A 23,327-nucleotide genomic window follows, 5' to 3' on the forward strand; every position below is an offset into this window, starting at 1 on the left:
ATGGAACCCTGTACAAATGAGACTCTAGATCTGCCCTGGGTTAACCCCTAACAGTCATACTTCAAAATCTACAATAAAAAAAAAAATGTTTAATTTGTGACTAGTAAACAGGCCGAACTGTTGCTTTTAAGTTTATTTTTAGATCCTTATAACTAACGAATTTTAGTCTTAAGAACCTGTATGTTTCCCTTCTGTATTCCAATGACCCTAGCTTTTTTTCCTTAATTTGTTTTGTCACTCTAGCTGTATGAAACCTGCTTGTACTTTGTGGGGAGAGTTCTAGTTTTTATACAATTGCTTTTTTTATTCCTGTCTTGGGGAAGCAAGATGAAAAGAAAATGGCTATTTAAACATTATACAGTTTTGTTTTTTTTTAATAATAAAAATATATATTTCCTGTGCCATCCAGTCAAAAATGAGTACATGTGATTATAAGATGAGCAAGTGCTCATATTGCTACTTTTCTGGGAAAAACATAGCTCCCAGTATGTGACTGAGAGCAAATGTGTCTTCTGATACGGGAGAACAGAAGTCCATGTTACTTTTTCCTGGGACAGGGATAAACAGGAGAATCAGACTGTTCTCTGCCTGCTTTTCCTCTGCTGCACACTCGACAGCTGTTATTTCACTCTGTAAGCAGAGCCAAGTATGTATCCTCGCTCTCCCTTCTTACCACTGTATCTCTAGTTCTATTGCGGCTACAGTCACGCTTTTGGTGTCATTTTAAAGCCACAATTCAGGGGTGGCTGTAGCAGCACTAAAACCGGAGCTACAGTATTAAAGAGCAGGAATACTGATTTTACATCTGTCTCAGTCTTTGTGCAGAGCAGAGGGGACAATGGGGGACTAACGGGCAGCAGAGAACAAACTACTTCAAACGAGCTTCTTGAAGTGGAGCAAGATAGTTTCCTGTTAAACAGAACTCTGAGTAATCCATTGAGATGAAGGGGGTGGGGTGGGGTGAGTGTAAAACTGACTTTACATGTGTTACTGATATTCTGTTAATTTTTGTTCTTGATTAGAGTGCTTTTAGCCTGGACTATTCTCCTTTGCACGAGCAAACCAGCTGGTGACGTCATCGCTAGCTCGTTCGCTCTCATGCAACCTGTTTAAGCAGGCAGATTCATCGTTGGCTCATTCAATGAGAATTGGGCAGTATCGTTCAGTGTTTCACGTAGCAAATGTGAAATACTGAATGCTCAGAGCTTAAACTGAAGGAGAAGCGAACGAGCCAACGATTATTTTTATGTCTGCATAAAATGGACGACGAGCAAGAAGCAAATGATACTTTGTTGCCCAGTCATTGGCTCGTATTTAGACCGAACCATTATCATTCAGTTTCGCTTGTTGGGACGATTATCTGTCAAATAAAATTGCAATCTAAAAGCACCCTTAGTTTAAAGTGCATCAGTCACTTTACATAGCGCTTTATCATGTGCCGTACTAACGTATGGAGAGTGGGTGCACCACTGAGCAACCCCAATAAGTTTTCTGCAAGTCTGAGAGGAGGGACGAGTCCCCGTGTGACCATTGTCAGTGCTCTGTTGACAAAGAACTCATGCCACTATTTCATGCGGAACCTGGAATCCTTGTGCCATTTAGTTGGGTGTATGGGCTCTCGTTACCATTTTTATTTTAGGTAATGCGGTTTTACAGCATAAATCATAAGACGTTCAATTTAGAACAGTTTTTAGATTCTAATTTGCTCTAACTTCCATGTCTTGTGACGAAATCTGTAATTTGTGAATTTAGTAGAAGACTCCAAATGAGTTACCATATATACTCGAGTATAAGCCTAGTTTTTCAGCACATTTTTTATGCTGAAAAAGCCCCCCTCGGCTTATACTCGAGTGAGGTAAAAAAAACAACAAAAAACCCGTAATACTCCTCTCCTAGCCTACGTCTGTGTCCCCGATGCAATGGTCTCCCCTGTGCGTCCAAGCTGCTTGAGAATTCTCCCCACTGTCGTCTCCCTGCTCAGCTTTGAATTTCCCCACCGTCAGCGCTGTGTAGGTGAGCGCAGTGATTGGCCGGTGCTTGATCCAATCACAGCGCTGTGTAGGTGAGCGCTGTGACTGGCTGGTTCTTGATCCAATCACAGCGCTTACTTACACAGCGCTGACGGCAGGGGAATTCAAAGCTGAGCAGGGAGATGACAGTGGGGAGAATTCTCAAGCAGCCTGCCGCACCGCCGGGGAGGCAATCGTGTTGGGGACACAGATGCCGGCTGGGAGGTGAGTATTGCATTTTTTTACCTATACTCTAGTATAGCTCGGCTTATACTTGAGTCAATAAGTTTTACCAGTTTTTTTTTTTTTTTTTTTTGTGGTAAAACTTATTGACTCGGCTTATACTTGGGTCGGCTAATACTCGTGTATATACGGTAGTAACTTCTGTTGCTGCCTGAAGTGTCAACATTGTTGATTTTATATATGAAGTGAAGCCTTTGGAATCCGTGCTTGCTTTGTGGTTCCTATTGCTCTGAAGGACGTACAATTGACATTTCCATGACTGTTGGTTCCACAATAGGAGATAAAGATAAACCCAAGGGTGGTGAAGGAGGCACAGGTGAGATATTCTTGACTTGAACCCAGTTACGCTCTTCTTACTTGCTAATCTCAACTTTTAACACCTTGTCAGTTCCTTGTCTAGACCAGCTACCCCAGGCTCTTCTGCTTAACAAAATCTGAGCTTGGCTGAAATGTATGCTGAACACAGCTTGAAATAATTGGCAATATGTGGCTATACGCTTATCTGCTACTAACGCATGTGTAATAGGCAAGTAAGGCAGAACTTGGTAAAATTACTATTTTCACAATTCATTGACAGAAAGCTTCCCTATCTCTTCCATCAACGTGGGTCACTGTACCATCTTAAGCAGGGACCCAGGGGACAATATTAGGATTACGAAGGTTTAAACGTATCCCATCCCTCCATCTGTCAACAACCACCTCTCGTCTATGGCCAGTTGATCCACCATGGGTAGGGCAGCATGGTGGTCCAGTACTTGCCACTGTTGCCTTGCACTACTGGAGTCCTGGTTTTGAATCTTATTAAAGACCACATCTGCAAGGTGCCTGTATGTTCTCCAAAATACACTAATGGGTTAATTGATTTCTTGCGAAATTGACCCTCGTGTACGTATATCAGAGAGACAATGGAGCTCATGGTCTATTATGATCAATTGCAATCTCTGTACATACACAGGGCTGCATAAGGCCTCCTTCCCACGAACGGATTTACGCCGCGTAAATCCGCGGCAAAAATCCGCTGTGTTGCACCATGCTATTAGGTTCTATTGAACCTAATAGCACAATGCTCACGATGCGTAATTCCACCGCGGAATTACGCACCGCGATTTCTCCCGTCCTCACCCGCAGCATGCTCTATTTGCTGCGGGTGAGGACGGGCTGTACGCGCTGACGGCTTCCATTGCAGTCAATGGAAGCCGTCCGTTCACGCTATCTCCCGCTGCAACCAGCGGAAGATAGCGTGAAAAAACGCTTCCCCGCCTACCGCCGCGCGTCATATGACGCGGCCGGCGCGTCACGTGACACGGCCGGCCGCGTCATGTGACGCGGTGGGCGTGTCACATGACGCGACGGCGGTGGGCGGGGAAGCGTCTTCACGCGATCTTCCGCTGGTAAGTATGGGGTCTCTGGGGGGCGCCGTGACGGGATTCACTGCGGAATATTACGCGGCGGAGCCCGTCACGCTCGTGGGAAGGAGGCCTTAGACAATCTGAAGATGAGGGTTACATAGGTTGAAAAAAGGAGGTCCATCAACTTTAACCTTTACTTGATTCATTGTAGATAATTTGCTAGATTAATTATAACAATCAATGCCATTAGATAATCATCTTTTTTTTTCTTTAAATGCTGTCCTTGTCCCTGCCATTACTACCAATGGGGGTAGGGCATTCCATAGCTTGACTACTCTAACTGTAAAGAACTCCTTCCAATACCGTTGCCTAAATCGCCTTTGTCGACCCATAATTATATTCCCTCTTACTTTGTAAGTTCCTTGGTGGAAAAAAGTAATGCTCCAGCCTTTTTTACTGACCATACATATGTTTATATATGTTAATGCACGCTTCTAAAGAGTATTTTTACCAAGCTGAAGATGCCCAATTTTTCTAGTCTCTTATAAGACGGACCTCCCATCACATTTAATAATCACGACTTTGAACTCTTTCCAGCTCAACTAGATCTTCTGCAGAATGTGGAGCCCAAAACTGAGTTATGTACTCTGCATGTGGTGTTACAAGAAAAATATTGCATTGGGATCACATGGCTTAAAGGGGTTTTCTGGGTAAATACGATTGGTGGCATGATCAGTAGTTTATCTCCTGGGGTCCACTGCTCAGGACCCTGGATGATCAGGTAATTGTGTGCCTACTATCCGTACCACAACACAGAAGGTTATGGAGCAGAAGCGGTTAGCTCTGACCCCTGTGTAGTGGCCGCCACTGGTAACTGCAGGTGTGGCTCCCATTAAAATTGACAGTTGCACCTGCAATTACTAGCACTGGTCATTTGCAGAGTGGTCCAGTTGATAAACTATTGATAACCTGCCCTGTGGATGGGTCATCAATAGTAACTACCCGGAAAATGCCTTAATTTCTCTCTTTTTATATATAACCTAAAATCCTATTTGCCTTTGCAGCTGCTGCTTGATACTGGGTACTGCTGCTTAGCTTATTTGTAACCAGAATATTTAAGTCCTTCTCTTGTTCTGTTTTTCCTAGTTTTGTTCTATGTAATGTGTAATAATCTTAAATTTCATCAGTATTTAAATTAATTTGCTATGTTCTTGCCCATTCTGCCGGCTTATCCAGGTCTTTCTGTAATATTTTACGGTCCATCGCTGTGTTAAAGGACCTGTAACATTCTCATGTCACCGAGGCCAGCTGCATAGCCTTGTAGCAATGGCTGCTCTTCTCTCCCTCCGCGCTCCGTTCCCCTGTACAGACTGTCCTTAGATTCAACTCCCAGCGCTTTGAATGTGTCAAGTGGGTGATCACCGACAGTCGATGACATCAGATTTGATTAATGGTGAGCTGTGAGCACCACCCACTTGCCACATTTGAAGTGCCAGGAGCTGGATCTAAGGAGAGCCTTACAGGGAACGGAGGGGAGTAGGGAGAAAAGTGTGGCAATGTTACACAGCTAGCCCTGCTGACAGGAGGATCTGACAGGTCCTCCATAAGGGTAGGTTTAAGCATAGCGGAATGGGAAGCAGCACGGCAAATTCTGCAGAATTTCCACATACAAAACTGAGTCAAGATCCACGCTACTGGTGCAGATCTTAATCTGTAGAAGCGCAGCTAATTTTGAGTTATTTCAGAAGATACCAGCCCCCCTCAAGGTCTTCACACTCTTGGCAATTCCTTCACAGGATGCCCGGCGGCCTCTAAACGGCGCAGCACGGCTGGCCATTTCTGCATCACCTGGCCAGTAGTACCTTGCTCATTAGAGGCCACCGGTGCCCGGTAAAGGAAGTGCAGAGAGTGCAAAGACTTCAGAGGCGAGGAGGAGCATGGTATCTTCTGAAATGAGTTGGAGTCAAAACCCATACCACTAGAGTGCAGATTTTGACTGTCTTTTGCGGAAATGCTGGCGATTTTTGCAGTGGAAATTCCGCAGTATTTCCACTTCATGTGAACAACATACTCTTAAGTATTTGCAAAGTTAAGTGCCAGAACAACCTGACTGCACTTTCAATATCATCCAGAAGGTAATTGGCAAAGGGGTTAACAATATTGGGTCTAACACAGATCCTTGTGGGGCTCAACTGCCAACCGAAGCCCATTAGAGTTGTAGCATTTACAACAGCGGCGTTCTGTTCCTCAACCACTTCTTTACAAATGCGCTTATTGCCCCCCATTTCCTGCTTCAGTACAAGACTGTTGAGATATTTTCTCAAATGCTTTTCCAAATCTGTAAGACAACAGCTGCATGGCCAACATCCACGCCAAACCAGTTCAAGGGTCTTCTGCCTAAACTGGGGTTACTGGAGTCTCTTTCTCGGTCTTTCTGTGCAAATGGTTCTGAAATTCTGGTGTGCGGTTTCTGCTATTCTATAAAATGTCTGTAATAGAAAGGACTCCGCGGCTAGAATAGTCCTCGGTGGTGGGCTTCGGGGTTTGGGATGCTGAAGCGTTGCCCCCAACACCCGGTTGTACTGGAGCAACAACACAATCTCTTTATCTTACAGATTTTAAAGACTCCGATTTGGACGACGTATTCGGTGGAGGCTACAAGCCGGATAAAGGCAAAGGTAGAGTCCAGCCAGCCGCAGTAATGTGCAAATATCACTTGTTCCTGGCTGTAGGATGCACCACCCATAGAGAATACGGCCATGAATGGGACCTACTGGACTAGTGGTAATAACTGTGACTGAGGGCCCGCAGCCCAGATCTTGTAGGACCAGTGTTCCATCAAGTAGAAAAGACGTTGCTGCTAGTTTTCCTCCTCTTTAGCCAGTTATTTCATGTTTAGGCGGGGTCCACACAGGGGCTGATCTGCCCCCGAAGCTGTGCCATTTAATGTGGATTTTGAACCTATTCCTGTGTGGAATTGACCCCCCCTCGTTGGGCTGCCTGCACACATGCGACAAAATCGCGTGATTTTCTTACGATGCAACAGCGCTACAAATCGCATGTATGTGAGGCTCATGCCTTCCTGTGGGTTCCTTCACATTAGTAATGTTTTGTAGGCTGCTACATTGCTCTGTACAGCTGAAATTTACAGTGTTTTGTAGCCCATGTTTCCCTATGGAGTCTGCCTTGAGTTGCATCACACAAAATAGCAGTTTTCGTGCGGTGCAACTTTTACTGAAGGAAGTCCTACTGTTTGAGCCCTAAAATAAATCCTAGCTGCATTAAAAAAACAAACAAAAAAACCCCCAAAACATTACCTAACAGGCACTATCCGCTCTGCCGCACATCTTCTCCTCTGGCAGTTTCACGGCAATTGTTTGTAGCCTTCAGCCAGTGCTTCCTGGTCAGGGGTTCCAAAAACCCTGTGAATGTGAAGGCACCCTTAAGGCCCACTTACACACAATGATCTTTCAAGTGATTGAAATATTTAGCAATCTATTTGCAAAAAGTGTCAATAATGACCATTAACACTTTATCATCTTCCTTGGCATGTAAAAGGGCCTCCAGAAGCTGTTTGCAAAGCGCAGTGTGTGATCAACCACACGCCCAGCTGTGCACACAGCAGCATTGTTCTCGTCGCGGCTGCTGGCAGGATACAATGTTAACTGCCTGCTCCCCGTGGAGATAACAGCCTGCGGTCTACTGACAGATATAGGTGTTTGCTTTATCTCTAGTAGCTGAATGATTGATTTTTTTTTTTTAGTTTACCTTAAAATCCTCGTTCAAACGAAAAGTGCCCGATGCCCACTTTTACATGTAACCATTATCGCTCAAATTCAGTAGTTTTAGTGAATTCTGAGCGATAATCGTTGCGTGTAAATGGGCCTTTATTCTACATTGCAACAAAAAGCAAAAAAAAGTGAAAAGCAACATTACAGTTGTAGGTATGACAAACCCTTGAAGAAAACCATTATGTACATCAATTGAGATGCAAAATCAAAATAGAGAAACTCCTTATTAATTTAGCTGTACATTTCCAAGAGGCACAGCACAGATAGCTAAAGTCCCCTTTTACTTGGCACGCACATCGTTTGTTGGATCAAGCTGTTTGCACCATAATGGTGCGGAGTGAACACATGCGATGATAAAGTGATCAGCGATTAAAGTGCTGATTGATTCTTTCCTGAAGCCCTAAAACCCATAGTTGGTCGGCCGCTGCATCGGTCATGTAAGCAGGCTGTTATTAATCTATGAACAACTGTGTCTTTACTGTAAATGGAGGCAGGTGGGCCGGAATGATCCCCGCCCTGCTGCGTCTCTTCCGAGCACCGGAACGGTCATCGCTGGGACGGCTGTCAGACACTAAAGTGCCCAACAGTCTTCCCGTGTAAAAGGGGCTTAATCCTTTGCAATCCAATTTTGGATTCAGGGTTTCCTAGGGGGCTTTCTCTTTCTGCCATTATACAATGGCGCCATCTGCTGGTTAGAGCCAGTACAGCACTATGTGACATGCTGGAGAGGCCCCCGACAACACAGCGGCCAGCAATATACAGTAAGAATACCCTGCCGGAAATCTTCCGACGTCAGAGCTGCACAGGCTTTAATCAGAATGTCCTCAGACGTCAGACAGTGGATTGGAAAGGGTTAAGAAAATGTTTTAGGTTTCTGCGGGGAATGCGAGCATTTATTCAAAATTGACTAGCCAAGAGCTGACCGCTTCTTTAAGTGAAAAAACTAGTTGGCACATCGGTTTTATGCCCTGCTACTCATTTCTTCTGTTGGACGTCCTTTCGCGGAGGCTCTAGATCGTCAGTCACTTCACCATTTATATCCTGTGCTCTTTATTGTGTAGAAACGTGTAACTGCATTTATTCACTTGATGCTTTTACTCAGGTGGGAGTCCTGGAGGCCGAGGGTCAGCCGGAGGCAATAGTGACCATGAGAACTATGATAACGGTATGTACGGGTAATGACTGGTACCTAGAGGGACAGATCAGTCCTTATTAGACTCAGTGTTGGACAAACCAAAGCAGTCAAACCTTGTTTTGTGTCAAACTTTGCTTTAAAGTTTTTGGATTGGTGCGAACTCAAACCTCGAGCAGTTTGTCTCCACCGCACTCACTAAAACTCTTCCTCCTGGTATTGGTAAAAGTCCGGTTCAAAGTAATTTGGATGGGGCCAAACATTTTGCCGAATTTTGGGAGACCTACCAAACTTTTAAAAAGTTTGCTCAGCACTAATTCGATTATAATTATATATTGGGGAAAAAAAGAGCAATAAAGGAAAACCTAGTTGTTTAACAAACCGTAATTTCTGCTGGTGTGACTACCCGGTTACCACCTGTCCTCTGCACACACATCCTGAATGGAGTGGCTGGTACCCACGTTTTGGTGATTTAGCAGTCCTAATCGGCTCTGTGCTGATGCTCCTCAGTGAGCTGTGAATGAAATGGCAGGGTACATGCTCAACCTTCATTCCATTTAATCTCCTCTTAGTCATGACCTTGTAACTGGGAGGATCAGGGGACCCCGGGTTCCCCATTCTGGTAATTGGTGGGAGTCCCGGTTTCTGTCCACCACCAGTCTAGCAGGTCTCTTCTATACAGTGAAGAGGGATTTTTCTTCTGGCCAGAAATACTTCTTTGACTTGTATACTTTGCAATTGGGTTCTACTCTCTTCAATGTTGTGGCCCCTGTGATAATGCATGTTATAGGGGCCCCAGGGTGCCATGCACTATACCATCGTGTAGTGTATCCATGCCTTCCTACTCGAGCATGCTATTGTTTCAGTATAGGACATCAGGGGTGAGATCTAACGCTGGATCTGTCTGTTTGACCACATGCTGTATTAAGGCAGCAGAAATGCAGTCCTAAGCTCTTACTCATGACCTGAAGGTTGTGAGTTCAATCCCTGCATGGTTCAGGCAGACGGCTCAAGGTTGACTTAGTCTTCTATCCTTCCGAGGTCGGTAGAATGAGTACCCAGTTTACTGGGAGGAAGGGGGGGGATTACATGAAAGTGCTGTGGAATCGGTTGGTGCTATACAAATAAGATTTTTTTTAAATTTTTTATTCTATGTATAAAGAGCATTTAAAATTCTGGTATTACCCAGCAAAACCTTTTATTCCTTGTTTGGCTGTCATTTGTAAATGTATTAGCACTCAGGGCTCATTCGCATGGGAGTATGCCGCTATGCATTTCACGCGCTGAACTGCGTTTTCATACACAGGAACTGTGCATATTTACTACATGTTTTGTTCTTGTGGGTTTTTGTACGTGTATTCACTGTGGTGTACATGCGCACAAAAAATAAAAGGGCCTAGTGATGAGCGAGCATACTCTCTAAGGGCAATTGCTCGAGCGAGCTTTGCCCTTAGCGAGTACCTGCCCGCTCGAGAGAAAAGGTTCGGGTGCCGGCGGCGGGGGAGCGGTGAGTGTCAGCAGGAGGGAGTGGGGGGGAGAGAGGGAGAGAGATCTCCCCTCCGTTCCTCCCTGCTCTCCCCCCGCCGCTCCCCGCCCGCCGCCGGCACCCGAACTTTTTTCTCTCGAGCGGGCAGGTACTCACTAAGGACAATGCTCGATCGAGTAATTGCCCTTAGCGAGTATGCTCGCTCATCACTAAAAGGGACCATTGATTTTCTCCTGCCTTTATGCATAAAGATGCACGTATCATACGTATTCATTGCATGTTTATTAAATTGCATAGCAAATTGCGGTCTGTTATAGGGACCAAATTAAGACAGGATGCAATTTTTTTTCACACGTGCGAAATACCCCAATGGGAATCAATGGGTTTTATGCTGCCCTTATTACGCGTGTAAATGGACTGTGAACCGGCCCTTGCAAATGAGCCCTCCCTTTCACACCCGTTGTAGGCCTCCAGAATGGGGGCGGTTTGGATACAGCTCTATAGACCCAGACACAAAGCTGATGGGGCAGTTCTTTTTAACCCCTTGACAACCTTCACTGTTAAAGGGGTTGTCTCGCGAAATCAAGTGGGGTTATACACTTCTGTATGGCCATATTAATGCACTTTGTAATGTACATCGTATATTACAAAGTGCATTAATATGGCCATACAGAAGTGTATAACCCCACTTGATTTCGCGAGACAACCCCTTTAATAAATGATAGCGGGAGCAAGTAAATGTCACCCAGCGCCGTACACTAATGATCCCAGAGGCACATTGGTTGTGTCCATGGTGCCGCCACCCCACAGCCATGGCCAGGATCATAGAAGACATTGAGCTAAACCTTGTAATGCTACAATTGTGGTATTACAAGCGTGCAGGTGAACTCTACCAAATTTTAAGGGACCTCGCCCGGTGCTGTCCTGTGCAATCTCGTATTTGGAAATACTTCGGGTCTGCTCTAATGGCTACCGTCGCATGTTATGTGCGCAGGCAGTAATGCATCGGGATACGTGGGGATTGCAATGCTTTTGTAATAGAAAAAAAATCTTTCACATCTGCTGCTTAATAAAAAAAAATGTAAAAAAAACCCCAAATACTAAATTTTATGTACAAAAGTTACACAAAAAATACAACCCCATTAGCAAAAAAAAAAAAAAAAACACCTAGCAAAACTTTATGGGAGGAAGCAAAGTAGCTATGGCTCCTGTAATTCAGGGAAATGAGCCATGTTCAAGGAGATGAGCAAGACTCCGAGCCTGGTGGGATTGTTGGAAATGGTCTTTGTTCTGGGTGATAGAAATCCTCTGCATCTCCAAACTGCTACAAAGTGTGTTCCTTGTCCGGGGGGGTCCACACTTAATACGGAGAGCCGTACATTGCAGGGGAAATCGCCTATCTGCCTGAAGTGTGAGCCCCCTGTGATCCGCTTATCTTATTATGCCTTGCATGAATAAGGGGGCTTTTACACGCAACAGTTTGTCGTTGTAACGAGCAGACCATAACGGGCATTTGCTGGTGCAGCCTGATTACACAACTATCACTACTAAGGGGGGGCCTTTATTCAAAGATGCTTTAAAACCTCACTAACCCCAATATACACACATAAAATACATGCTGCCTTTGTGTAAGGGTTATAGAGCCGGTATGACTGCAGCACCCGCGGTTTGTTGGCTCCAGCTCTGCTGCTGACGGTACTACACGGATGACTCTCCAGGGACGGCTGGCCTATATTGCAGGCCATATTCTGATGGCACACATCTCTGCAGACCTAATACGTCATGGCGCTCGCTCCAGCGCAGAAATCGGTGCATCAAAAGGCTTCATGTATCGATGAAAAGATATAAACACATGGGTGTGATGGAGTCCTATTATGTATGCCCATAGATGAGATCCAACCAGGGCAAAACCACTGCAGGCTAAACAATGACACATGATGTCAATTTAATTGTAAATCTGCATGTAGAACCGCTAAAGGACCCCCTGTTGTCAGGGCGACCATAGGTCCTGTATAGGTTGGTGTGCTACCAGAATATGGCCTGCAATATAGGACGGCCGTCCCTAGAGTCATCTGTGTAGTACCGTCGGCATCGGAGCTAGAGCCAACAACCTGCGGGAGCAGCAGTCATACCGGCTCAATAACCTTTATACTAATATGGTACACATGTATCTTATGTTTTGTGTGTATTTTGGGGTTAATGATGGTTTTAAAGTGTCTTTGAAATAAAGGAGCTCCTTTAACATATAAACTTTTAATAGCGGGGTATTCAAAAAAAAAAAAAAAGAAATCATATGTGACTGTAAAGCAGTCAGATGTATATTTTGCAGATCTATCAGGAGCCCCTCAGCGCGTGTTTTTTTTTGTTTTTTTTTTCCTCCTGAGAACCTCCTAGTAATCTTTGTCCTTTAACAAGTCCCGACAGACGGTTCCATATTGTTTCTGCTCAAGGACTTCATTGCCACCCTTATCTGAGGGTTTGATAACCATAGATGTATCGTTCTCTAATGATTTCATCCTTGGTCAGATTGTTTCTACACGTCCCGCCTTCTCCAAGTCATTACTAATATCTGCAAGAATAGATCCATCCATGGAAGACTTGAGACATCTTATAAATGCCTTGAGATCTTTAATCCATGAAGGCGCTGGATCTGGTTTGTGGAACAAATGACAATCCTCTAGAGAATATGTAGAATTCCGTTCCTGGAAGTCCTTTGTTAGGATACTTTTATGACCTGAAGCCAAAAGTGGTGACTCCTTTCTCGTAAGCAATATGGTGCCGCTCCTCTGTGTGTAGATGGAATATCTCTGCCTTGGTCCACCTCTATCCCTTAATACCGTGTATCAAATAAGACAGTGTCTTGATATTAATTTTTCTTCAAAAAGGTTTAACTTTTTTACATGTATAGCTGCCTGGACACTATTTAAAGTGACTTTTTAAAATTAACTGTTAGCAGGGCTTAGTTTTGGAGTAGGGCTTATATTTCAAGCATCCTCAAAAAGCCTGAAAAATTATTTTGCATACTGAAATTCTGGAAAATTATGCTATGTCTTATTTTCAGGGTATGTCTTATTTTCAGGGAAACAGGGTAGCTGCGGAATTCACGCATGAATGCGAGTGCACCGCATGGTAGGTTATATCTGAAGAGGTGAGCTGGTCACTGTGGCTTCAGCTTATATTCCCTGTCACTCATATAGACTGGAGTCTTCTGGGGAACTATATAGTGGTTATGGGGGTTTTGCCCCTCATCGGTGTGCAGTAGGTTGCTGGCTTGGCTGGATAAGAGTCCTATTACTAAGACGTAGGTCAGGAAGGGTGCAGTGTCTCCTTGGGGAGAGCACATAGTAGATATGTGGCGACGTAGCAGGTGGTGCATGCTGCTCTGGGAAACTTATGCAAATGGGAAGATGCAGTATTTTTGGGAAATGCGAATTAACTTGAATCTTTCTCATTACAGGAAATTTAGCTGAAACTGGCACCATTGCAGGAATTGTGAGCGCTCTGGTGATGGCATTAGTCGGGGCGGTGTCCAGCTATATCTCCTATCAACAGAAGAAATTTTGCTTCAGTATTCAGCGTATGTATTCTCTCTCTCTCTTCAAGTCCAGATCTAGAATATAATATAGAACATGTTCAATAAAAACGCAGCGCTACGAAGTGTATATCATAGTGGGCGGCACAATGGGAGTCAGAATATTACTCATCCCGAACCGGCACTAGAAAGAAATGCGAGATGAAGTCTGAGTGGCACTGGTGGGCAATACCCGCACGGCCGTGTATCGTATGGCACTGTATCCCTCTAGTGAGGCGGGCTGTAGAGGGACAGCGGATATATGAAGACATAACAGAATGCACAATATGTCCAGCCTAATGTCTGCTCTTAACGTTTGATGGCCCAATTAAACGTTTTGGCATTCTTTGTCAAAAGCGGGGCGGTGGAAACGACCATTTCAATTTACAACCGAGATCCACAGGCCGCGCCAACGCTTATGTCTAGAATAACATCTAGGTTTTTCTGATGTAATGTTCATTTTTATTAATTTTCATGCAAAACTGCTGCAGAAGGATATGATTCCCCCCTTAACACTGTACATTTATGCCCTGGAGGTTCGGGGGTAGCTGTGAACCCTTTAAATGCTGTCATTATTTCTGACAGTGCCATTTAAATGCCTCAATCGATGTTCAGGGGTCCCACACTGCCTCCTCGTGATAAAATCGCAGGTTGCCATGACAGCTGGGAGTCTTTTTTGAAAGCCCCCAGAGTTGCCATGGTAGATTGCTGTTTATGGCAGTATATCATACTTTAGGAACGATCGAGCCATCAGGTCTTGTCCCCTATGGGGACTAAAAAAAAATAAAAATTAAAGATTAGTTTAAAAAAGTCTTAAGGCTCATTTAGACACAAGGATTATCACTCAAAATTTGCTCAAAGATGGCTTAATCATTGTGTAAATGTGCCCATCTCTCACTTATCTGAAAAATGAGGAATTTCAGATCTGCATGAAATCCATTGTTTGGCAGAACAGCTGATAAGAAGAACCGCATGCTGTGTTCTACCTGGGATGGAGCTGACAGCTGAAACAATGTAATCGGCTGTTGTCAGCCCTGCAACAGAGCGGGGGGGGGGGGGGGAGGAATGTATTTTGAGAACAGCGGGTGGTCTGTTCCCTGAATACAGCTCCTGGCAGCTCACACACTACTAATTGATACTAATAGACATTATTCCCAAGTAGTAGTTTTATTCAAAGTGATCACTCAAAAGCCATCTTCGTGTCTAAATACACCCTTTTTAATTTTTAAAAAAAGACCTTTTGCCATATTTATAGCCTCATCCATAAAAATCCACTATCAAAGTAACGCATTGTTTACCCCACATAGTGAACACTGTTTTAGGGGGGGAAGAGGGGGAGGAAACAAATTCAAGCTTTTTTGGTCACCCCGTTTCCAAGAAAAAATGGAATAAAAAGTGATCAAAAAGTCATATAGACTCCAAAATGGTACCAATAGAAATTACACTGCGTTCCGCAAAAAACGAGCCCTGGTACAACTATGTTGACGGAAGGCCACGACCTTAAATGATGCAAAAAAGTACGAGTGCTGTCAGGACTCTTAAGGCTGGTTTGGAGACAACCATTATTGCTCAAAAAAATCTTTTGAGCGATAATCGTTGTGTGCTTTTTTTGTAACGCAAGGTAGGTGCTCATACGTTGAGTGATCACCTTGCGCTCCGAGCGGCGTATGCAGAAGACAGGCATATCCAGCTGTTCTCTACACGGAGCGCCCGGCTGTTATACAGCTGAGCGCTCCGAGTGGGAGATGAAGAACAGAGCTGGGCCGCTGTGTTCTTCATACCCCACCTGTCTTCAGGGAGCAGGATACAGCTGAAACAATAGTATCAGCTGTATCCCGCTGTGAATTCCTAGTATCTGATCGCTGATCTTTCCGCACGCTGAAAGACAACGATCAGCGACTGGTTAACGAGAACTGCACGATGTCAGTGCAGTTAGACACAACGATTATCGCTTAACCCTTTGCAATCCAATTTTGGATTCAGGGTTTCCTAGGGGGCTTTCTTTTTCTGCCATTATACAATGGCACCATCTGCTGGCTAGAGCCAGTACTGCGGTATGTGACATGCTGGAGAGGCCCCAGACAACAGAGCAGCCAGTCATCTACAGTAAGAATACCCTGCCGGACGTCTTCCGACATCAGAGCTGTACAGGCTTCAATCAGAATGTCTTTAGACGTCAGACAGTGGATTGGAAAGGGTTAATAGATGGCTATGAGCGATTTTTTTTTTTTTGTTTTTTTTTTTTTTTGTTTTGTTTTTTTGAGCGAAAATAGTTGTGCTCATCTGGAACTGGCCTAAAAGCCCTTTTAGACACATAGGTGCATTTAATACAGATGAGTGACCTGACCATGGATGCACTGACCCGAGCTCACAACAGACTAGTTCATCTATAGTGCTGTGGCTTTGAGTTGGTGGACTTTCACTCCGGCCGGGACAATCATCCACATTACGTAAAAAATGTTCCTGCAATGGGTTTGTCAGGATTTGGCCTTGGAGGAAGCCGGAGAGTCCTGCCTCTTCTCGAGCCCATTATTGGGGGACTTGAATACAAACTCAAACAAAAAAATGTAGCCAATCCCTCTCTGTGGGCGGGGGAAGCAGGACTCGCGGGTCGTCCAGAAGCCTTTAACCTGTTTACATGGAAACACTAAATGAAATCTGAGAGAACCATATGTCCCCACGTTCGGCCTCTCACCACTATCCAGTGCTGCACTCCGATACGGATCACAGGGGACCTGACCGGATTTAATTAAGCAAAGATGTAGAATTAAATTACTATTCTATTCCTTCCCGAAGAGAAAAGGTGCGGAAACGAGGAGGCCGGTACGTCGTGTGCCGAGCGTAGAGTAAAAGGGAATATTTACATTCAAGAATACAAGAATTAGCCTACTGGCTTGGATTTCACATTTTATTCTTCTGGGACTTTCCAAGCAATTAAGGGGTGCAAACAGAATGCTAATGACCGGGTTGCCAGCTCCAAACGAATGCCATCATGGAATTGGCACATGTTTTATGAGTCATTTAGTCCATACGCTAGCTCCAAGAACAGAAGCTGTTTATACAGTAACACTTCTCGGTACATGCGGCGTAGACTTCATTCACTACGGGTAAATTATTTCTGTATTGGGCAGACGGTCCACGATCTGATCGCTCAACTGTCAAGGTGCTTGTAGGGGCAATGGTGTCTATAATAGACGGGATCCTATTGGAACAGGCAGCTGTGGGAGATTATGGAGTGCAGTCATCCTTTTGTCTGGGCCAAGGGTCCTCTGTGTAGGCTTGAGGTGGTGACCCGAATGGACCTCAATAGCATCTATACCTCTTAATGGAACAAGAATATGAAACCTACTGAAATAAGCGCCTGGAAGAATAGTCACTAATGTGCCAGCATAGTAATGGGTTGAAGCTTTAAATGAATTCGAAAATCCTTATATATTCAGCCCGAAGAGACTGCATAGATTCCTGGTGGTGAGTTTGCTCTTTGGCATTCATCCACCCTTTGCTCTTCTCCTAACCAATCTATGTAGGCAAGCACTGTCTCCAACAATATTGCAACAGAAGGAACGAGCAAGTGGACTCTTCCCCCACCCCCCCACATTTTATGAATATAACACGTTACAACAGATGGTGGAAGTGGTCCCCGTTCACTTCTATGCACCTGTTGGCACATGGCGACTTGTTGGCTGATACTGGCTGCAGCTCTTCAATGCTGATGCTGCAGATAGTATTTGATGTTTTCCTTCAGTTCATCCAGGAAATGTGGATTATTGGTGTACACTTTTTGATTTAAATATCCTCACAGCTGAAAATCACACATGGACAATTCCAGGGAATGTGATGGCCATAACCACTTGTCAGTTTGCTCTTCTGTAAACTGTTCATGAACCCGTGCCAGTGGGTCACTGGAGATGACATGTTGCCCCATCTTGTTAGAATATGCAGTACATTCTTTCTTCTGGTGATAGTTGGTTGTAAAACTGATTCAAATGTGAATGCCAAGGTTTATCTGGACATGCTTGAAACAAAGACAATTGGGCCCACTCTTTGGTATACGGGGTCAGGAACACAAACGCCAATTTTCTAGTTGTGTAGTGGGGATTTTCAGTAGACCAGTACCTCATATTGTGTGAATTCATGTGATCTGATAAATGAAACCACACTTCATCCATCATAAAATACTGCGTTGGGTCCAAAAGTTCTCCAGCCATCACAGTTGGCAACGACCTATAGTAATTGACACATTTAGCTTCGTTGAGCTCTTTCTGTTCCTGCACACATTGTTCCGTATGGTTTTGGTGATTTTTAGCACTTGCTGACACACCAATAATCTTGCACCACCTTGCTGGGACAGACTCGGAGTTATCAAGGGCTATTTGCAATCCACTACTGAGATCGTCTCTCAGATTACTACGGATGTGCAGACGGACACCTTGGTTTCTTCATGTTTGCGACAGACCCATGGCCCACCTTGTACTAGGGTTGCACCAACTTGATTTACAATTCTGTGTACTAGATTGCACATGATGCGGGGGGGGGGGGGAGGAATCCTTCACTTTATCACTTAACCCTTATTGAGTACAAGAGTTCCAAGAAACAACCCTGGACATGCATGTGGGTCAGGAAGTTGTACCAGATACAAGCTTCATAACAGCTGCTCTTCTTCTTTTTGAGCCTGACTGTCTAACGGACACCTCTGAGCTGCACTAAAACTGCAGTCGGGTGCAACTCTGGTCAACTTGGTTAGTCCTCTACATTTTGTTACAAGGTGTCTTCTTGTAGTTTGGGCCCTTTTCCTGTGAACTAAAGCAATGATTCGTTTTATCTCCATCTCTTCCACAAAGCTCGACTCGCTGGATGACTGTTGGGTTCAATTCCCTTATAGGGTGCTTATGAATACATTGTCTGTGGCAGACTTTTATTCCCTAATTTCAAGCACACAGACAAACATTAGTGAATTCCCTTCTCATCTAATTCTATTCTCCCATCTCCTTTCCTGCTAGAGAATTGGTTTCATAATGTTCTCTCCGTTCAGTCATTTGCTGCGGCCCCTTAAAGTTTGCACAGCCCTCCTCTGTTTGTGAAACCTTTCCTAATGGTGTCTCCATACTGCTGCACAGCAATATTGGATCCCTGCAACGGAAAACATCAAATGAGGCGTGCAAAAGAAATAGTCGCTTTTATTTTTTTTTTGCCTCCAGCACAAAGAAAATATGTGAAGCCAGCGAGGCCGGCCGTATTGATGCGGCTCAGAATAGGAGATAATGGCTCTGTGTAGATCACCGCTGTACAGTATACAGTGAGGCTCTTCTACTATAGAGGTCTGACGGGACACAACCATTCCTATCTGTGACTGCTGTCACCCAACCACCACCGCTATCAGCACCCTCCCTGTAGTAACCGCTATGGATGGTGAGACGTCTCCCTGCAGACGGCTGCTTGACCCAACCTTGAATAATGGTTATCTATTGATTCCACAGAGGGACTTAATGCTGAGTACGTGAAAGGCGAGAACATGGAGGCTGTGGTGACGGAAGAACCTCAAGGTGAGACAAGTGTCAACGGTTAATGTTTTACTCCTCTTGTAATGCTGGATGGCCTCTGATCTGCTCACTTGATGTATACTCTGGGTGTCATGTATTTTATTTTTTTCGGCCTTACATACTAGATTACTGCATAAGTGCATATATATGTCCATCCATTTCAGCCTGTTACCCCCCCCCCCCCCCCCCCCCCCCATCCCCAATCTTGATCCGGAAGAAGATTTAAAAAAAAAAAAAAAATTAGGAAGCTTGGCTTCTACCTCATTAAGGGAAAAAAATTCCTCCCTGACTCTAATCTGGGAATCTGAATAATCTCCGGATCAGCGACCCTTCTGAAGCTATTAAGGATTATAACCTATAATATTGTATCACTCCAGAAAGACATCCAGTCCCATCTTGAACTCTTATCGCGTTCGCCATTATTACATCCTTAGGCAGAGCGTTTCACTGCTCTTACTGTAAAGAACCCCTTTCTATGTCTGTGTAGAAACCTTCTTTCCTCTAGACGTAGAGAGCGCCCCCTTGTTACTGTCAGTCCTGGGCATAAATAGATGGGAGAGATCTCTGTATGGACCCCTGATATACGTTAAAAGGAAACTATTATCTATTTTTAGCCCTAGAAGCGAAGTTTATGGGATGAAAGTAAGAGACCCGGGGATGGCCGTTTTTTTACTTGCCTTGTCAGTCGTTCCCCTGTTTTCGGCGCTGAAAGCCACCGCTGCTGAACAGTCCACCCATTATAAAATTAGAATTGGTGGACTACTCAGTGGGCCACTCAATGCATCAAGCAGCAGTTTCCAGATTGACATCAGAGAATAAAGGAGGTAAGTATAACGCTTACATCCCCGGACGCAGAGGGTCATCAACTTTCAGCTCATAAGATTAGCTGTCTGGGCTAAAAGTAGGCGACTGATGCCCTTTAATCTGCAAAATCGTGTGATTTTGGCGCGATATTATATATGCGTTTTCTCGCACTATGTGAAGCCCATGCTTTCCCATGGGTTCTTTCACATTAGTGATGTTTCCTCTGTTGCTATCTTGCGAGAAAAAAATGCAACTGCTCAATAATGGCACAATTTATATATATATTTCTTTTTGTAGCCCACGTTTCCTTTGGGGCCTTTTGTTTTTGTCGTATCGCGACGCACAAAATCGTGGTTTTCATGCGATCTGACTTTGACATTAGAAAATAAGCCCTAGCTGTACTCCATTAAAAAAAAGTACTTTCCTAGCTGGCTCAATCTGGGTCCTCCTGCTGCTCCCCGGAGCTCTGCTCGCATCCTGCAGTTCTCATTCACTCACAGAAGATTACTTCCTGGTTGCAGGATTCCTAAATCCCGCCTCCAGAAAGCAATGCCTCTGATTGGCTGGGCAGCGCTGCATGAACCAATGCAATGACTGTGATTTGTGTATACTGCATTGATTGGTTCTTCAGCCGCTGCTGAAGAACCAATCAACAGTCAGCATGTTGTGGAGGTGGGATTTATGAATTGGCTGAGCCGCAGCATTGATTGGCCAATGCATAAATCTTACCTCCACAATGCGAAGTGAAAACGGCCTCACATCCCTAGGGCTTTCACATGGTGGGGAGTGTAATATAGGGTGGCGGGAGTCACAGCCCGTGTGAAGTTGGCCTAAGAAGTGTGCTTGATAAAATGTTGGTGATAGATATGTAATCGCCGTTTAGAGAACTGTGTGAATGTAACAGATTTATTGTTCCTTTTTCAGTGAAATATTCTTCCTTGGAGCCTCAGTCTGCGGTTACACCTCCTGGAGACCCATCCAAAGTGTGAACACGGCAGCCTTAGCAGGACTCCACACCAGTTGTATCATCTCACGTACGGAATTCTTTATGGAAAAAGTTGAAAAGAAAAAAAAAAAAAGAATCGTTTCCCATCGCGGCCAATGACTTCTCTTCTACCAAAATGACCGAATCTGGTTACTATGGGAAATGCCATCTGGTTTCCTTGACGCCAGCTAGCATAAACTATTCCCCATGTCTCTGGGGACTTGGGGAAGGGGGGGGGGGGGGATTTATTTATTGGGCTTCGTCACTCATCTTAAGCTTAGGATTTGTATCCATCATATTGGATCATTCCTCTTAATGTTCCAAGTTTACATATTAGCTTTGTAGGTTATTTTTTATTTATTCTATACGGCTTGCAGAACAAATGATACTTAAAGGCAATGTACATGTTCACCATCCCTTTAATTGCCCCAATACATAGTTTTCTTTCTACAGCTGCTCTGTCGCCCTGCTGGGGCTGATGTGCTATTGGAAATGCAGCAGAAAACTCTCTTACACGCTTTGCACCCCATTTTTTTATCTGTTTTAGGTCACTTTTTCTTGCCAAGTCTGAAAAGGGGGAGTGGCTAAATGTTTTTTTCTTTTTTTTTTCCCCTCCGTTACAATTTTGGGCTAAAATATTCCATAAAATGAAGATAAAGCGGCGGTATAGATTCACCTGAAGATGTAGCAGATTTATCATTGAGCACAACCAACTCTTGACCATCTTAAAATGCACCAGCTTTAACTCAGTATTAGTAAATTTGCCACATTGTATGTGTCCGTAGCCATAGGAGACAACAACCGGGCTCTGTAATCTCATCCTGCAATGATGCCGTGCTCTAAGGGTTCTTGTAGAGGAGTCGATTTAGCATTCGAACGAGCAAATGCCGTCATTACCTCGTCCGCTCGTGCAGCCTGTTTAGACAGGCAGATACATCGTTGAAACAATTTCTCATTTAAATGAGCCGCCGTTCACATTCGCTGCCTAAGGGCTTATTCCGACGGCCGCGTATTCACACCAGGCGATATACGGTGTCGCTCTCTGCAGGGGGAGGAGGCTGGAAGAGCCGGGAGTGGTGCTCTGAGCTTCCACCCCCTCTCCGCCAGCTCTCTACCCCCTCTGCACTATTTGCAATGAGGGGAGGTGGGATGGAGGCGGAGCTAATTCCAGGAACTTAGCCCCACCCCGTCCTGCCTCCTCTCATTGAAAATAGTGCAGAGGGGGTAATGAGGGGAGGTGGGATGGAGGCGGAGCTAATTCCAGGAACTTAGCCCCACCCCCATGTCTCCTCTCATTGCAAATAGTGCAGAGGGCAGAGAGGGGGCGGGAGCTCAGAGCACTGCTCCTCCCCCTGCAGCAAGAGACGCCGTATATCGGCCGGCGTGAATACCCGGCCGATACACGGTCGTCTTAATAAGCCCTAAGTGACTGAGAACGACTGAACGAGCGCTAGTTAAGCTAAACGAGAAGTGAATGAGCCAACGATTAATTTTATGCCTGCAGAAGATGAACGAGCGAAAGTTTGTCATTGGGCCGTTGGCTGCATGTAGACTTAACGATTCGGTCACTTTCACTCTTGTGAACGGTAACCATTCCATCTAAAAGCACCTTAATTATCTTGCTAATTTACATTTGTTAGGTTAGCGGGAAGTAGGGCATCATACCAAAAACCGTGTGGTTGCTCCTCCAGTCTCGTTCTCCTCGTTGCCCCGTAGTGCAGGTATATAATATATAATTGTGTGAATGGGACATAATTACTTTGGAACAGATGCTTTTTCATATTTGTAGAAGCTTAGCCATAGTTTTGAGCAATTATTATAATATTTGGGTCTGGAGTACCTGATTTTCAAAAAATAATGATGTATTGGAACAGGCACTTCCCATTTCCATTGGAATACCAATTGTGTGTGTTTTCTTCTATGACTGTGGCTCAGTTGTTAGCACTTTTGCCTTTCCGTGCTGGGGCTCCAGGTTCCAATTACATCAAGGGTAACATCTCCATGGACCTTGAGAAGAAGGGGGGAAAAAAAACTTCTCCATCCAGATGTTGCCTGTGGTCAGATTTCGACCTAGATTCCAGCAAGGCTACAGTGCTAACAGCTGAGCCACCAAACTTGTTCACCACGTCCTCTAGAGCAGGACAGGCAACATCTGGATGGGATTTTTCTGTTCTTTGTGTTTATTCGTGCTGCCTTTGGTTAGTTTTGAACGTGGTCCTCCAGTGCAGCAAGGTGGCAGCAGCATCTCTGAGTCGCCATGCTTGGTCTTCCTTTTGTGGAGGAGAAGCACAGACGTCTGTGCAAATATTGTCCTTGAAGAGATTTGAAGCTAGGGCCCCAGCAGTACAATGCAACAGTGCTAATGACTGAGCCACCATGCTTCTGCCTGCTCTAGAGGGGAGAGCGAAAATGATGAG

At 44.7% G+C, this 23,327-nt stretch overlaps 1 protein-coding gene across 3 annotated transcripts in view; it reads left to right on the forward strand.

The window, feature by feature from the left end:
• CD99L2 (CD99 molecule like 2) overlaps positions 1-21,146 on the forward strand; it is a 73,622-nt gene extending 52,476 nt beyond the window's left edge. For 2 of the 3 annotated variants that reach the window (XM_066581779.1, XM_066581780.1), the window contains 5 exons: positions 6,217-6,279; positions 8,495-8,557; positions 13,468-13,587; positions 19,059-19,124; positions 20,850-21,146. In XM_066581779.1, coding sequence (XP_066437876.1) covers positions 6,217-6,279; positions 8,495-8,557; positions 13,468-13,587; positions 19,059-19,124; positions 20,850-20,914 — 377 coding nt within the window. In that variant the 3' untranslated portion in view covers positions 20,915-21,146. Of the gene's footprint in view, positions 1-2,529; positions 2,569-6,216; positions 6,280-8,494; positions 8,558-13,467; positions 13,588-19,058; positions 19,125-20,849 lie in introns of all 3 variants that reach the window. The other variant, XM_066581778.1, reaches the window with a different exon arrangement.
• The last annotated feature ends 2,181 nt before the right edge of the window (positions 21,147-23,327 follow it).

The sequence above is a fragment of the Eleutherodactylus coqui genome, chromosome 10 (genome assembly GCF_035609145.1).
Source record: "Eleutherodactylus coqui strain aEleCoq1 chromosome 10, aEleCoq1.hap1, whole genome shotgun sequence".
In the NCBI taxonomy this organism is placed as follows: Eukaryota; Metazoa; Chordata; class Amphibia; order Anura; family Eleutherodactylidae; genus Eleutherodactylus; species Eleutherodactylus coqui.